The sequence below is a fragment of the Xiphophorus maculatus genome, chromosome 1 (genome assembly GCF_002775205.1).
Source record: "Xiphophorus maculatus strain JP 163 A chromosome 1, X_maculatus-5.0-male, whole genome shotgun sequence".
Lineage (NCBI taxonomy): Eukaryota > Metazoa > Chordata > Actinopteri > Cyprinodontiformes > Poeciliidae > Xiphophorus > Xiphophorus maculatus.
This window is the reverse complement of record NC_036443.1, coordinates 5,256,805-5,274,569: the sequence shown is the minus strand read 5'-3', so window position 1 is coordinate 5,274,569 and position 17,765 is coordinate 5,256,805. Positions and strand designations below refer to the sequence as shown.

The 17,765-nt window shown below is 42.4% G+C and overlaps 1 protein-coding gene across 8 annotated transcripts in view; it reads left to right on the top strand.

Moving 5' to 3' along the window:
* The first annotated feature begins 944 nt into the window (after nt 1-944).
* The window catches only part of myt1 (myelin transcription factor 1), a 58,898-nt gene continuing 42,077 nt past the window's right edge, over nt 945-17,765 (top strand). For all 8 annotated transcript variants that reach the window (XM_023333203.1, XM_023333185.1, XM_023333199.1 and 5 more), the window contains exons 1-3: nt 945-1,264; nt 7,316-7,422; nt 15,855-15,909. In XM_023333203.1, the coding sequence (XP_023188971.1) occupies nt 7,420-7,422; nt 15,855-15,909 (58 nt within the window). In that variant the 5' untranslated portion in view covers nt 945-1,264; nt 7,316-7,419. The remainder of the gene's footprint in view (nt 1,265-7,315; nt 7,423-15,854; nt 15,910-17,765) is intronic.

The following is a 17,765-nucleotide window of genomic DNA, read 5'->3' as shown; positions in this document are numbered from 1 at the left end:
CAGCTTCTACAGCAGTCACTGCAGTGTAGAAGCTGTCAGTAAAAAAAGAAAAATAGATATGCCACTTTATTATTTAAAATGTGTGTAACTTTTTAGTTCTGCTGTAGGTCTCAATGCCAAACTGATTCTTATGTTAGATCTCTGTTCAGCATAAAGGACAAAACAGATGTGAAAATATTTTTCTTAAAATAAAACTAAACAAGTTGAGAAATAGTTTTAGTTTTATTAGTTTCTTTAAGTGTTTTTTTTCTTTTTGGTTTTCAAACTCACCTTATTGCTACTAATTTCTGATTTAAAACAAAGAGTTAAACATGTACAAATGACTACAATTAATTAAATTCTCTTTTTTTTTCTCTCAGCGTATCTTTTTACATGAAAAGAAAAGATATAGACAGATAGATAAAACAATAAGTGTTTTAATCCGAGCCTCACTTTAAAAAAAAAAAAAAAGTATAAGAATAGTAATTTTTTTTTTCATTTAAATAACTTCCTCATCTATTAGCGACGCTGCAAAATTGGTTTATGGCTCAGTCTGGCCCTCCGTTTGTGGAACTTGAAATGTGTAAAATCTGAGCTCAGCGTGGTGTGAACTGTGTGATGGCAGGAAGCTGTTTGAAATGGTTGGAAGCAGGTGGGGGTGGGTGAGTGGGGGCTTCATATCTGGGAAATGATGTGGGGTGGAAATCTGGTTTGAAGTCAGAGAGGGAGAGAGAGAAAGTCTAAAAAGGGAGGAGAGGGAAAAGAGAGAGAGAGGGTGGGGGGGAGTGTGTAGTAAAAGGGGAGGGGGTCCTAAGCCCTGCCCATGTGATGCTGGAGGTTTTACTACAGTTCCGTGATGTCATGGCAAAGGGCGGAGGGAGGAGTTGGAGTGGGGTGGGGTGGGAGGTTCGGAGGGGCGGAGAGGGGCCGGGATGGAGGGAGGGAGGTGGGGGGTGGTACAATGGCTCATGAGGGAAAGGTAAGTCAATATTACGTTTTTTTTCTCCCCTTCCTCCTCGCTGACAAAGGCAAATGAAGCCATGTTTTTGCTTACAAACATCTTAACGCGTGGATGCGGAGCCATGCGCCGATGCGCTGCGTAAGGAGAGGCCGCTGCGACCTTCCTCCCGCTCCCCCCCCTCTCATTCCTCGCATCTTTGGAAACGGGATAGCTGCTGTCTACAAATCTTTACTTGGGATATCTTTTAAAGCGAACAAATTGAGCAGCGGCGGAACTCTCAGAGCGCAGCGAGGACCTTAAACCAACACATCTAATTGGATGCAGGTAACTAGAAATAAGCGCATGTGTGTGTACGGATGTGTGTGTGTGTGTGTGTGTTTGATGATCAGATGTGAGCGGGCTCTTTTTGCATAACTTTCATGTTTGTCCGCATCATTGTTTGGGGACGTGGATTTTTCTCCCGACTGATGTTGGATTCTGTTTGATTTATTTTTACATTTCTGGCGCAGAATTAAAACTTAGAGCAAAACAAAGTTAATGTTTTCTTTTTTTATTATTATTATTATTATTATTATTATTATTATTATTTTTTAGTGTGTGTTGGGCTCCGTCTTGTCGGGAATAGATTGAAGCTTTTAATGTTTAATAGTCAGAGGAAGCATGGCGCTGCTTCTCCAGTTGCTCGGTGACGCTGCGTGTTTATTGCTCACAGTTTATCAGCTGAAGCGTCCTCTGTGTGTAATAAAGAAATAATAATTAAAAAAAAAAAAAAAAAAAAACGCACCACATTTTTGTTCCAACTTATCGGACCGGGTCGCAGCTGAAGTGCGCCCCGTCCTCTAGTTTCACCTTCCGGATCTCCGGGAATAGATCTCCCCCCTTAATGTCTCCACCGACCGACTGACCTCCCCGCTGTTAGCCGTACGTCCGATTATAGGCGATGTTAGGATGCTGAGCGTAAAGATGCAGATAGATGGACGGACGGATGGAAGGAAGGATGGATGAATGGACGGAGGAAGGGAGGGAGGGGTTGGCCATTTGATCTTCTGCAGCGGAAAAAAACCCCACAGAGTTGGTCCCTTCAAATGTCAGCCGCCTTTCATAGTGCGCAGATTCAAAGAGAAAAGGGGGGAAAAAAGTCCTCAGAAATAAGCGCAGCCTCATTTCAGCGCTTTTCCCGAAGCGATTCAGCGGCTCTGTGCAGATTGGGATCTTTTATTTTTAATTCCTATCTCCCCCTCCTCTTCCTCCTCCTCCTCCTCCCCCTCCCACCTTCTTGCTTTGCTTACATGACCGCTTAATGTGCTCCGTGTGCGCCTCGTGGTTTGTCAGAGCACCTGCGTCCTAAGATGGAGGAAGGAGATGAAGGATGAGGATGCGCGGAGCGTCATGTCCGCGTGCTCTGTAACTTTGCCGTCCATCCCAGCAGGAAAGAAAACAAAAAAACAAAAAAAAAAAACTTCAGCTGAGTGTTTTAGAGCACCAGGTAAATAAACAGAACCAGGTGTTTGCTATTTCTGAGGCTTTTGCTGTAATGTTTTTGCTGTTTGCGGTGAAATTTTAGGCCGATTTTCCCCTTTAACCAGTTTCTAAATGTTGTAATTCTACAAGAAATGTGTCGAGTTAGCACCTTAATTTAACTTTTTCTGTAATTCCACCCAGATAGAAAAAAATATATATATTATTTTTTAAAATTATTTTAATTGGGCAGAGTAGGTGAAAACAAAAAAAAAAGAAAGTTGTGGTTGGCCTAAAACAGTTAAATACATAACTAAAAAGTTACTTATTGAACTAAATTAAATAGGAACAAAAATATTAAGACCATTTTCACCTGGCTTGATTTCCCAAACTGAATAGAAAGAAACAATAATTTAAAAAAAAGGTCAGAGCAGGAGAGAATAGCCTGTACTTGCAACACTTTATCAAGTCTGAGGACTCCAAAGTGCCTCACACAACAATCAGACATTCATCTCTGTACACACACTGATGCTGTTAAGCTACGTTGCAGCCATTCAATCAGTGCCACTGGGCTCAATAACCACCAGCAGCAGGCAATGCGGGTGTAGTGCTAATCGCTAACATTTATAACAATTATCAACTAAGTTTTTTCCTGTTTTAAAGAAGCATTTTCATAAATAGAAGTTGTACAGTACTGTGTGCAAAACAAGACACAAACTGTCCAATGTGCAAAAGCTGTTTGTAGCTGCAGCTGCATTCTTTGTATGCAGCAGCCATATTGGCTAACCTAGCACTACTCAGCAACCTTCGACTTTCAAAAGGACATGTCTTGTCATGTCAGGACTTCCCTGTCAGGTTTTGACTGAACTTATTTCATTTAGTGTCTTAAACTTGAAGTTCTTAAAGCTGATTTTTTTTTTTTCATCGATTGTCATTTTCTTTTAAAAATAGAAGACGACAGAACGAGTTTTTAATCTTAATGGGATTGTATCCTGGTAAAATAAAGATTTTTAAAAAGTCTAAAGAGAAGACACTGAAGTTAATCTTGCTGGCACGCTAGATTTTAGTGGCAGCATTTAAAAGCCATTTTTGTATTGTTTTTTTTTTTTTTGCTGCCTCTTGACCAGAACTCCCTTGAAAAGATTAGTTTTTAATCTTAATGAGATTTTAACCTGTTAAAATAACGGATAAAAAACGTCAAGAGAAGTCACCCGAAGCTGATTGTGCTAGCATGCTTGACTTTAGCGTTAGCGCTCGGAAGCCATTTAAAGCTGTTTCAAACTCAAAAAAATGGCTTCCAAGAGAGAATCTGTTTCACCTACAAATCTCATGGTGTTTGTTAACTTTGCGTAATTTACATATTAATTCATCTTATATAAACATATTAGCCTGTTGTTATTTGTCGGACAACAAATGAGAATCATGACTGACATCCTCCATGAAATTCTTTTAAAAATGTTTATGTAGAATTTTTTACTTCAAGACAGTTTTTAAAAGTTTTTTTTTTTAACATACGAATTAATTTAGTGGTATCTGTCTGTATTTAATTCCTCGCAAAATTCCTTTTTATAGTGTAGCCTAGTTTGGGGAGGGGGATTACAGAACTAGGTTATCGGTGCCTTATGCTGTCAGAGGAGGCCGTAACAGTGAAGTATAGACTAGATGTTTCTCCTTTGCATCCCTTTTTGTGTTTTGTTTTATTTTCCTGTGATAAGAGGAGACTTCTCTTATTTGTGAGGGCCTAAAAAGAATGCGGCAGTGAGGATAGCAGGTGCCGGAGGAGGGAGGGCCGTAAACACGGTGGAAGAGCAGCGGGGGGCCAAACTGCACCCTCCTCTTCCCGGAGCCTGTATCAAGAATCTAAGCAACACGGGCAGAGGTCAGGGTCGCACCGCGCGTACGCTCTCAACGGAGAGAGGAGGCATCCGCAATCTAAAGAACGGGAAGAATGAATTTCATGCCTCAGCTCTGAAAGAGGAATTGATTTAAATAAAAGAACGCTAATTAAAAAAGAAGTCCTACTAAATAGGCAGGACTAGTAAGGCAAGATCCATTTGAGACTTAAAGAAATGTTTGATGCATGAGTCGTGACGCTCGTTCTTACAGTTTGTGTTCTGGTGACACATTTGATACCGAGGTCACGACAGCCCCGAAGGGGTTTCCTCTAAATCCGCCCCCAGGCCCCTCCATCGCCTCCCTCCAATCATCCTATAATTGAAAAAATCGGACATCTGCTGCTCTTTGTTTTAACTCACCTCCTGATGATGGTGTTTGAACTCCTTGACTCTGCATCATAAAGTCATTCCTGACCTCTTGCTCGGCGTTTCTTTCATGCTTTTTGACAAAGACAAAGCCCACCTTTGGCCCCGTCCGTCTCTGCTGCGTGGATCGCTGTAATCACACAAAGTTGTCTGTAAATCCTGCTGAACAGGAGCAGGCCTGTATATCTGGGCCTGCGGTATTACTGTCACTGATTGAACACCCTGCTGTTTAATCTAACTCTGGATTTAGGCCTCTTTGCTCCATTGTCCCAGCAGAGTAAGCCCCACTCCTGTAATAGCATTACTTGATCCTAAAGTTTACGGGGTTTTTTTTTCTTCTTTCGTTTGGATCGACAGTAAAGCCGAAGCGTTTGTTTCACACATTTTGTCTTTTTATAAAATGGGATTTGATTTTAAAACTCCCTCATTTTGTATTCGTCTCCCAATCGTTCCCACCTCCCGATCCGGGCCTCCCCCAGCGAACAGCTAATTGTCTCGCGCTCCTCCAATTTTCACCGTAAAATAATGAGCTTTGCACGTTTTTAGGTGGGGGTGAGCAGCGTGTGATCCAACAGGAAGCAGGAACTCTGATTAGTCTCCCTGTCAGCACAGAGGCGGGATAAAACCAGAGATAAAAAATCAGAGGAGGGGTCACTTTGATCACTTTTCATCACCCTTTTCCTGTGATTTTAAGCGTTCTGAAATGTCCACATGCGTTTGCAACCTGAGAAGCGGTCACAGCCGGAGGCTACTTGTCCTGAAAAATCCTCTTTCACCTTCCCGGCATCCCAGCTGAACGTGGAGCGGCCGGATGGATGCTCCCCTTCCCTCTGTAATAAAGTGGTTTGTGTGTCTGCGGAGACACGGATAGCTGAGATAGAGATGCAGACCAACAGTACTGCTGCTGTAATCACTTTTTTTTTTTTCTGCTGGCAGATGAAAGTTGATAAACAAGCGTTTTCTGAAGAGTGCTGAGGTGAGGCAGGGAGGAGAGAGCCCACAGAATCCCATCAGCCCACTTTTATCTTGCAGTTTAGGTTCAGCCACAGGACATTTGGGGAGGTGGGGGGGGGATAATGGAGACAGAGGACAGAGGGGGACAGGTTTGCGTCTACCCACTCATAATGCCAGAGTGCTTCAGAAAGCAACATCATGGCATTTAAAGTTGGAATCTGGAGGAATTTCTGTCAGAATAATTCACAATGAGCTGCTTTAATGCTGCAATATGTAGCTTTTATAAACCACGTGATGCTTACAATTTTGTTGAAACTGTCAACAAAACAGTTATGTGAAAAAATTTCCCTGTGAAAAAATTAAGTTTCTCTGCCTTCTCCCAGTGCTAACTGAAAACAACCAATCAGAGCCCGGAGGTGGATCTTAGTGTTGTCAATCATCCTGTGTGGCACTGCTCCCTTGCTCTCTGCTATGCTGCAGCTAGCATAGCCTGCCAGGCTATGTCAGGCTAGTTAGCATGGCCAATGATGAAGGCAGATAAACGGTTTTCCTGTAACGGTAAGTTGTTTCTGCGCCATTAGCACGTTGAGCAGGGAGCATATGGGGTTGATTGACAGCGCTAAGCCCCTCCTTCTGGCTCTGATTGGTTGTTTTTGTTCAGGAGTGGTGCATTTCTTCAGAAGGCAACAGGAACTCAGGGAAGAGGTGGAGGTGATCGATCTTTTCCAAGACTGTCCGTCTCATAGCAAACTGTCACAACATGGTGACACTTTTAACAAATATGGAAAAAATATATATATATTCTTTTACACACATTACATACTGCAGCTTTGATGAACTTCTGAGACAGAGTGACCCAGACTTTGCTCTGTTTGGGTTTCTGTTTGCTCAGAGTTGAGTGTAAACTCAAGGACACTTCCTGTTTCACAACAGCCCCCACCTGCCTCCAGAGGGTGAAGCTAAAGGGTGGAGATGTATCCGAAAAGGAGTCGGATTTCACAGCACCAGCTGGGCCTGAAAACGGCAATGACACACACACACACACACACACACACACACACACACACACACGCGCACACCCGTGCGCGCACAGAGAGAGTGTGTGTGTTTGAGGTGTCGTAAAGCTGCATTAGTTGAAAAGTTCAGCCTTGGGCATTCGTAGTGTAATGCACTGCACTTTGGTTGAACTTAAAGCTGCAGCTCGGCTGTTAGATTCGTCACCTCCAGTCCGCCGTGTCTTTAGAACCAGAGAGTCTGCTTCTCCTGGGACGGCATCACAAAGATTGGATCCAATGCTTTTACCTTGATGGAGGAAAAAGAAACAAAACAACAACAGGGAGGCGGGGGGTGAGAGGGTGAAAGAAAAAGGTTTGATTTATGTGTGATTTGCTCCCCCTCTTCTCACCCTCTCTCTAATCATACACGGGCCTCGGAAAGCTGGATCAAAATGTGCAGGTTTGATTGATTCTAATAGCGAAGTGACAGGGATCCCAGCTGTGGCTCTTAGGGACGGCTTTGTGCTTCCTCCTCTTCCACTTAATAAAACCCCCTCCACTTTACTCTCCCTTCACCCAAACCCAATCCACTGGTACTGATGCTGATGATTTTACATATTTTTTCCCCTCTCTCTCACCCTCACCCCCCTGTATTCTCCTCCCTCCTCTCACTTTGTCCTGCCCCCTCCTTCGTTTCTCTCCTTCAGAAAATGAGTTTCGGGGTGAGCTGGTGAACCAGCGGTGGACACGAGGCGAGAGGAATAGCAGCCGCTGTCAGGCCTCCCAGAGACTGCAGAGCCGTCGACCAATCATGGTGAGTGACACCCTCCCTGCCCCTCCCCGCCCTCCCCCTCCACCTTATTCTCCCCACTCACCACACCCATCAACGCCCTCTTTTCCAGAGCTGATTCTGCTTCCTGGGCATTTCCCTGATCCCTAACTCAGCGGGGAAAGTTGGCTCGGATGGAGGAAGGAGGGGTCGTGTGTGTTTGTGGGTGTTGTTATTTTGCAGTGTGGGGGTTGGGTTAGGATGTGGGGGTGGAGGGGTACATGAATCAAGCAGCACATCAAATCTCTGCTGGGCTCCCGGCCCCGCCCATCCCTCGCCTCGGCCTCGGCTCCGACTCGGTTTAGTTAAGCTCAGCACAGCTCAGCTTTTTCCTGCTGCTGAGTTCACTTTACAGGACTCACAATAAGAAGAAGAAGAAAAAAAATCTCAAAAGGATGTCCTTGAGCGGCTCATACTTTTTATATTTTTATTTATTTATTTTTTTTTAGGCAATGATATTCAGCGTTATCAGCAGAGCGGAGAAACGTCTGACCCCCGCTGCCACCATTTCAAGGATTCTCTAAACACCTGATCCCTGTTTTTTTTTTTTTTTTTTTTTTTTTTTTCCAGAGCCGAGCAACTGAGAGGGGGCATCCAACAAAGAGATGGAGGGATTGAAGTGGGGGTGGAGGCGGGGATTGGAAGCAGGAGGAGTGGGGGTGTTGTTTTCCCCTGGGCTCTGTAAAAGTAGTTCTGCTTCCCCCTGATGGCTCGGGTTCATCTGAAGAGATGACTTTTATTGATTGGGTTTGATTTCTGCCACAACCGAGGAGTGAGAGGTGCTGCTTTTAAACGCCTCATCAGGGGTCACACATAAAAGAATTAGCCCAAGAGTCAGAATGTGCAGGGGCTAGCATTGGATTAGCTGGCCATTGTCTCAAAGTGTTTTTTTTTGTTTACTTCTACTTCTAACATGAGCATCATTTATGTATAAATACTACTTTGACTCCTATTAAAATGGTTAATCTCGTTAATTGCAGGTCTGCAATGAATTAATCGCTGTTAATTGAAAACTATATCTTGACAAAATAAGCAGCAGTTGCAATTAAAAAACTCATTGTGCTGCTAAATTATTGCATAAATAGACATATGAGCTTAACAGCAAAGATATTTATAGTTTTCAATCTGCTATTTAGGTTCCTCAACCATCAGATTGGTCCTAAATGCTCCTCTACCAATTCAGCTTTCCAGTGTTTCAAGAAGCCCTGATCATTCATGGAACTTCTTTAGGAATGTGGACGCTGACATTAGCGTCGGCGATGTCTGTGTTGTTGCCTAGGCTTGAATAGCTTCTCTAATAGGCTAACTCATTTTAGCACAACTTGAACATAACTACAGTCTTTCCAAGCGTCCCATCAGGTCCGTTTTTGAAGCAGAAATTAACCCGTAGGGGGGGGAGAGAAGCGGCTCTGTCACTGTTGTCGTCAGATTTACTGGCCTACCAGCAACGTAAGAAGACAACATAAAAAAGAAAAAAAAACACTTTTTTTTTCTCCAAAGAGTTTTTGTGGCTCATATTTTTTGCGACAATAGGCAGACAGGAAAGAGGGGAAGACATGCAGCAAAGGTCGCCAGGACCGGGACTCGAACCCACGACATCCTCATCGAGGACTAAGGCCTCCAAACGTGGGGCGTGCTAACCCCCTGCGCCACCACAGCACACCCCAAGAAAAAATTTTGATCAATTGTGCTAAAAACCTTTAACATGTTAAAATCTGCATATTTAATTAATCAAATTTAACCCGTTAAAATCCTGACCCTACTAAATAAATCAAATGTTAACCTTAAGGAAGCAGAAATAGACATTTGTAATATTTCTTACAGGGAAATGTAGAAAATCACAAAATTACCTATGTAATTTTTTTTCTACCTTTGGTGAAGTATTTTATGACGTCGCTGTTGTGCAGTATTGAATTGTCCAGTCCAGGTTTAAGCAGTCAAACTGTTTCCATTTTTTAACTAAAGATGATCAAATGCAGTCCTGTTTGGCTCCCATGCGAAAAATAATTGCCCTCTAAACCTAATAGCTGGTTGTGTCACCCTTGAGCCATTGACTGTGTTCATGATAACTGCCAGTTAGTCTATTACATCACTGTGGGGGGAATTCTGCCCTCCTCTTTTTATTCAGCCACATTGGATGGTCTTCAAGGATGAGCGTCCCACTGAAGGTCATGCCACGGTATCCGAATAGATTTTAAGTTTGGCTCGTTTTAAGTCATTCAGCGATAGACATGCAGAAGTGGTAGGAACTAGTTACATTTACCTAACTAACTTTGCAAGAATGTGGAGGATTTTTACTACACCATACTCTTTACTTTAACGTACTAATGTCATCACAAAGTATCATTGTTCCTGAATAAAATTTATGGCTTCTCTACCCACTGTGAGTAACTTCAAACTATGTATATACATATGTAAGCTAAGGCTATCATGCTATTTAGCGGAGGCTAATGCTGAAGCTCTAACATCAATTAATATTATATCTACACTTGAAAGAGTGTAGACAAGCACCAATTTCATTTTTACATTACAATTTACATGTTAAGAATGCTCTTGGATATTGTATTGTTTAATATTTTGTTCTCTATGGTCTTGCATGTTTCTTGTCTGAAATAAATGTCAGGAGAGGAAACGGAACTGCTGCGTAAACAGTCTTCAAACTTCAAAATAAGAGCATGAATGTCAACATCTAACTACGTGAAAAATTCGTAGTAGTCGATAACCAAAATGTCAACTCAGATGTTGAACTTCATTCAGTTGAAAGTTTACAAAGCAGCCAAGTAAATTATCCCTTACCCCAAAAAACAATAACAGTAATTTAGGTGAGGCTAAATTAAAGTTAGGAAATGGGTTAAAGCAGTAGATAAAACAAAAAAATCTCGCTATTAGCGCATTATCGGATTAGTAAAAGTGTGCCCACCACTGAATGTGGGAAGTGTAAATATTGAACATCAGGGGGAAACCTCCAGCTAATAGTTCACCGTTTACTCTGCTGCTCTAATTAGCTAAAGTACTCCAATTGGTTTCTTTTCCTGAACTGACTCTTGACTTTGCATCAGATCTGGTTTTAGCTCATAGAAAAATGTATGTTTTTAATCCTGAAGGAGACACGGTTAATAATCAATAAAGAACCTCCTCACCGCTGGGCCTTCCACCTCCTCTTATTGTTTCCCTTTACGACAGCAGCATGAGCTGACCCCGGATCAGAGCGGGAAGAGGCTTAACTCTGAGCCCTGAGTCACATCAGGATGACTCAGCCTGTAAATGGCAAACCTCTGACGGCAGACACACATATGACCCACTGTGTGGTCACACTTGCTCCGTTCTTTTTCACATACAAGTTGGGTAACATGACATCTGCCCCCACCCCCGTCACACCCTTCCCCTCCTCCGCCCTATCTGCTCTGCCTCGTGTGAACTGTCAGGGTGAAAGTGCAGAGAGGTTCGCCGACATGGAGGCTCTGAAGCTCTGCTCTAATTGGCAGCTGCTGTCCGCAGGTCAGCTTCCTCCGCCTTCTCTCTCCACCTTAACCTGCCTCCTTCCCCTCATCAGTTGTTGTAAACCCGAAAATGGATAAAAGAGTCATTTACGTGCACCAGGGGATGGAGGGTGACCTTCTCTGTGAAGACGTTGCCCCCCAGCCAGACATTTACATGGAGCTGTCAGAATCGGGAGCAGAGCTGAGGCCCTCCTGCTCCGGCCGCTGCACACAAAGAAGGACGTAATTGATAATGTACAACACAGCCTGAAGGGACGAGCGGCGTCTTCTTCCTCCTCCTCCTATTTCTTTTTCTTCTCAGCCCCCCCACCCACCTCCCCTGGCAGCTGCTCTGCACATTTCACACTCGTTAAAGCACATGACATGCACGGACCTACAGCAGGTTCTGCACACAAACTCCTTTTTCTCCCGGTTTCCGTACTGACCGCGCCGTCTGTGCTCCCATATGCATTCATTGTCGGTGTGCTCTAATTAAACGACTGTAAAGGACAAGTTGTGAACACTCGGAGGCCTTTGAAAGAGATCCTGGTGAATGCCTGCCTGTCTGCATTGGGATCTATTTGCTGTGAATTTGTGTTCATGCTAATCTAATGAGCTGGAACTGAGGGGAAAAAAAAGGGACAGGAAAGAGAAGAGAACTCTGATATGCTTACCTATTTGAATGTACGTAACTATGGTAACACAAACATGAAAGCAACAGGAGGCCTTTTCAGTCCAGGTTTTGATTCACCCGGTGACTCTCGATGTAAGGAGGACGCAAAGGAAGGGAAAAAGAAGCACAACAGTGCAATATGTTTTATTATGTAGCTGGAATTTCTATCTATCATAAACATCCTCCTCTATGTTAGCCTGTGGTTACATTCAGCCAGTTAAAATGGTTCTGCAGCATATTTTCCCTTGTTTAACCTGTTAGACTTTATTTTTATGCCTTGCGGTGATGTATGCTGTGAACTGCCACTAAATAAATCAACTGAATCGAACCGAACGGCATCCTCCCTACTGGTTACGAAGTTTTCATATTCATCACAGAGGATTTTTTAAATAGATGAAACGGCCAATTGTTATAACCAAAAAGCCTTTTTCTTGGTCATCTTCAAGCTTTTTAGAACGTATTTGTCCGTTTTAGGTTTTTGAGGTGGTAATGGCTAATGTACCTAGATAAACACATTTTCAGTGTATTAGTACTGAGGATTTTAAAATTCAGGGGATGTCTATAAACGTCACTGAAATAGAAATTAGTCGATTCAGATGTTTCTTTAAGTACAGTGATTTAGGAAGATGCAGAGAGACCATTCAAAATATGTTTTTATAGCCCACTTGATAGGAACTTTACATTAGTTGGAAAAGCAGCATTGTGTGTGTTTGAGACACATCAGTGTTATTTTAAAACAAAGAAAATGATTTTGTGGTTTTAGATTTAGCTTTTTTTACACCAGCAAGTAGCATAAGAAGCTCTGACTCTTGCCCTTAATCATTTACCACCATTTCTAGATCCTGTGTGTTCCTTGGCAGATCGAGGCCGAAAGGATACTCATCTCAGCCAAACTGTTACCTGTAGAGGTCACACTACTAGCTATTTGAAGGTCATCTGAACATGCAGCAAATTTACCCTTTAAATAACATCTTACACGTTTTTATTCTTTTCTGATTTCATTTTTATGCACTTTGCTGAAATTAGACCGCTTTCAGTCTTCTACGCTCAGTAACAGCATCTGCTCTGAAGAGTGTTATTGTTGCCTGGTAGAGCTGAGGCACGATCCATTCACCAGTCAGAGAAAGCTCAAGGTTTTGAGTTTCAAACTGGCTGGTCACTGGTTAGAGCTGACCAAGCTGTGAACTGGCCCTGGCTGGCTGAAGAGTGTTTATTGTCATTTTATCTATACACTGGTTATTCTTCTAGTAGTCTGCCAAAACTAAAATATGTCTTAGACTAGAATGTCAGCTCAAATATTTTTTCTTGCTTTACTTAAAAAAAACCCCAAAAACTAAATGGCAAGGTGACAATAGAATTCTCCACCATCCATATTGGAGCGATATCACTGTGTTCCCATTTTAACACTGAAAAACAGTATGGATAAACAATTTTAAGGAATTGAAGTGAACAACAACAACGCATTTCTCTACATTTCACACATTCAAACTCTGCAAAAACAGACACTGTGCACCGTCAGACGCTTCAAATGACATACAGACAGAAATCGGGACGATTTACCACAATTATCACTACTTTTTGGTGGCCATGTTGGTTAGGTTTAGTGTGGACCCCCAGCTTTCACATTATGAACTTGAATTAGCTTAGAGAGTTCATTTTAATCAATGTAGTTCAGTTCAGTTTATTTATATGGCAGCAATTCACAACACAACACGAAAAAAGTAGTCAGTTCAATCTAAGCCCAAAGAAAGATTCCAACTCAAGTATACATTCTGAATCGGGCCTGTTTATCACACAAGTTCACTTTGTTATTAAGTCTGCAGCAAAGTAGAAATAATGCAGCATGAAATTCAAGCTGCTGCTGAAAAAATCTCTTTTTACCTTTTCTAAAAATTTGTCTTTCCACAAATTTTCTGTCATACTGAGGCTTCATGACGTACGTAGGTTTGGTGGTGTGAAGTTGGGTCATTGTCTGTTTGGAAGACAATCCGTCCCCAAACCCTAACGTCCTCCGCTGTACCTTAAAATGCAATAGTTACACGTTTATTTTCACCTGAAGCCATTTTGTGAGATCATAATGGAGCCGTGTCAATTAGATTTTTGAAAATGATCTTAAATTTGGTCGCAGTGGCCGGCACACTTCCACTAATCCGCTAATGCTGTAGAAGAGGGGCTCATTTTTTATTTAGTGCTTTTTGCTAACTTTTAATCACTTTTTGCTAAGGGCAATTAGCTTCCCCAAATTAATTTTTATAGAAATTAAAGCACAAATTCACTTGGCTGTTTTGTAAACCTTCAGTTGAATAAACATTGCAATCTGTGCTGAAGTTTTGCTTATCGGCTGTTAAGAACTTTTCAGGTAATTAGTAGTTTACATTGTTGCTCATATTTCAAAACAGGTGAAGATTGTTGTGTTTTCCCTCCTCACGTTCTCTTTTTTAAAAAAATAATCTTTATTGATCAATTGTTTACCTTATTCAAAGAAATGAGTAGGCTAAACAAAACTCACATGAAATACAAAAATGCAACACTTTGATGTTAATTAAACAAATACCTGCTAAACGGTTGAATTTAGCGCTTTTTAGCATGAATTTAGCATATTAGCATTAATTTAAGCTAAGTACAGTGTTGAAATTGCGCTTTAGCTTTAGCAGAAGTAATGTTTACGGTTATTGCTTTAAGGTTAATGCTGGCGACTTTTCAGTTGGGCATGGTCACCACATCCTGTGACAGACAGCTGCTCTTCATATGTAAAAAATATCTATGACTGTCAAAAATCTGTTAAAAACAGATGTGATTTTGTATGGGAAAAAAATAATAATAATCCATTGTTATGCCTTTAAAGTTGGCAATCCTTCCACATTTAGACACTAGAGTGAATTCTGGGCTGAACGCAAGAACAAATATGACAAGCTCACAAATAACTATGATACACTTGTCTTCTCTCTCAGAAGGACTCAAGCGCTCAGTAGTGGCTGGACAGAAAGCGACGTAGCTTGATGGAAAACGTTGAGGCCTGAGAGGAGCAGGCTGAGGCGGGGAACAGGAAGGAGGGGCTTGGGGGCTGCACCTGTACCTTCAGCCAACTGCTAATGAATGTACCCTCGATGGGAGTCAGGGGCGAAGAAAAGCCTTTAACAAGAACAACAGCTTGTTTCATCCTCCTTGCATCCTTCGTCCACTCCTTCTTTTCATAAGTAGTCTATTAGCAGGAAAGGGGTTCTGCCAAATAGGGTGAAGACGAGAAAAAAAAACGACTCAGAGAAACCAAGACCCTATGTTTGAATCCCACTGTGACTGTGCCAACTTGACTAAAGAGGAGCTACAAAGCAGTTAAGTGGATGGGCAAGCCGGCATGTCTGTAGGGGGGATGAAAGGCTTGAAGACGGGTAGCGTGCAGAAGGAAGTGCGGGACAGAAAGAAGGGAGAGCAGAAATATATATATATATATACAAAAACAGAGTCCAGTAATCAAAGCTAATGGCTCCATTGTGTCTAGAGAGCATCTGATAGCTTTATAGAGGAACCCTAAGCGTGGAGAGGTAGCAATGAGGAGGTGTGGTCCATAGTCGGCGTGTGCACGCGTGCGGGTGTGTGTAAGTGTAGGGGTGTGTGCACGAGAGTTAACACCTGCTCCTTTGTGGCTTTAAAAGCCGAGGCACAAACACACACAGACACACACATCTCCTCTTCTTAAAAGGGTTATTACAGCGGCCCGTGTGTTTTCGCTTTATTATTATATTCAGCGTAGTTATGATTGTCGGCGGCCCCCCTGCTTACAGGGGCCGCGGCCCCCTGCGCCGGCGCCGCCTGTTGCCTCCGCGCAGGCCACAATCATGAGTAGCACTCAGAAGCAGGAAATTACAGGGGGAGCGACGGGGGGTGGGTGGGTGCTCCTAGTTTGTTTTCCATGTAACCCTCATTTGTGATGAAGCGAACATGATGTTAGCATGTTTTAAGTGTGTTTTTGTTTTGTTTTTGTTTTTTCCCGTGGCGATGCAGCGGTGTGTGTGAACACCAGTGTCTAGATGCGACAGCCTCTTTTGCGTCAGCGCCACACTTCATCTGTGTTTGAACGGGAACATTTTGAACGGATCTTTTTATAGCAGCTGTTTTGAAGCACACAAAGACAATGAACTCTGGAGGCTTTTTTCGACAACTAACCACTGACTGTCTGTTTCTCTCTCTTTTTTCTGTTTCCTCCCGTTTCTTCCCTTGTGTGCTTTTCTCTTTCCACCCCTTCTTGCCTCTTCCTTTCATCCCAGATGAGTGTGGAGGGTGACGACAAGCGAACTCGCACTCGGTCAAAGGGAATCAGAGGTGAGCGTCGGGAGCGTCTCTCCACCTTGTCAAGCTTTTTTGCAGCTGTTAAATACACATTCAGTCACCCTGATTCACATCTTAACATCCTCCGCTCATCTACTGCAGCTGACTGATTATTTGGTTTTGTTTGCGTGCATTGCATATGTTCCATGTAGAAGAGTTTGTGCAAAATTTAGCTTAGGGAGTAACTATTTCTGCCCATGCGTATTTCTAGATTATTCTGACATGTTTGATGGATCATAATCCAGATGTTTGACATTCTGCTGCTGTCGAAGATTAGTTATTGTTTCTACTTGTCCAGTACGGAATCACTGGATAACTAATGAACAAGACAACATATTGGTATTTCCAGACTTCCACTGTCTAACTGTTCATTCCAGTCGACCAAGTTGAGTCTGGAAGAGTCTGGAATTTGAAGCAACATTTGTAGAAACCCGATTTCTTTCATTTCCCCCAATTTTTTACATCACTTTGTGTAGCACTAGCTAAACTTGGGCTCAAGCTGCAGTATCAAGCTTATGTAAGTAAGTCTACTACAACAGATGACCACAGTCATAACATGTTTTTGCTAACTAATGTTTTATATTAACTAATATAAAACAATATTGATGAGAAGGTGATATAATCCAAGTTTTTTTTGTTAGCCATCTCTGTCGCCTGATGCGTGTAAAGATTTTCTAAAAGAGTTGAGGCCTTGTATTTTGGATCTAAATCCTTTTTTACAAAAAAGACAATGCAAAACGTTAATGTGGGAAAACATCTGCCACAGAAACAGGAAGCTGTCTTCAAATCAGTTCAGCTGTGACTCTGACGTTTAGAAGGAATCCTGTGCACGTTTTCATGTTTTCCTAGGAATTTTCACAAGAGATTGGTAATTTATGTATGGTGTATCCTTGAATGAGTGTCTATTACGCACATATTTATAAAACTTTTGTGCATAACTGTGTGCGCTCGTGCGTGTGTGTTTGATGTTTTGAAGAGAGACAGCAGAGCGGCAGTTCACGTAGCATTCAGAGTGCAAGAAGGCGTCCAGTCATTCCAACCACATGATGAAAGACCGAGAAACTGAAATGTTACACACACACACACACACACGCACACGCCCGCACCCACACAGACAAAAATAAGAAGCTTGTGTGTGTTAGTGTTTATTTTCTTTGCTTTTGGATTAGCCAGCTACCCAGGCTGTTTCTGACATGTGATTAATGCATGTGATATCAGAGCCCAAACTGAATTCTCCAGGAAGCTATTGTTTTCTTATTTTGCTCCAAATGAAAATAGGATATTTCTCCCAACTCGTTCTATCGCTCAACTCGCCCAATCGATGCCCCACGGCCGGCCTGGAGCAGGGTGCTGCGCGCCAGCACAGCTTGATTTATGTTTTCGAGCCAATTACTATAAGTTGCCCCTGAAAGAAGTCCTGTTTTCTACTGATGAAGGCACTTTTTTTTTTTTTTTTGCTTTTTAATTTCATTTTCTCAATTATGATAACTAAAGTGTAACAATTAATCTTGTTTTCTTGCTGAAGTCTGCACATAACCCGCCTCCTTTCTGAGCAGCAGTGGGCTGATTTAGGCTTTCCGCTCGTGTGTGTGCGTGGGTGTGTGTGTGTGTGTGTGTTTCCACCTGCCAGATTTTACACTGCATTGTTTGTTTCGTGCTCGATCTTGCACGTGTGCTGATGTGTGTATGTTTAGATATAAATATATATGTATGCGTGTAAGTAAACTCGGAAGGTGTGGTTTTCCCCCCCATCTGATCACACATTCAGCAGCGTGTAAGCCTCTGTGAGAAAATCCTCATGGGGTTCGTATGCATTTGTGATTTATTGATCTGGGTTTCTTTTAGCAGCG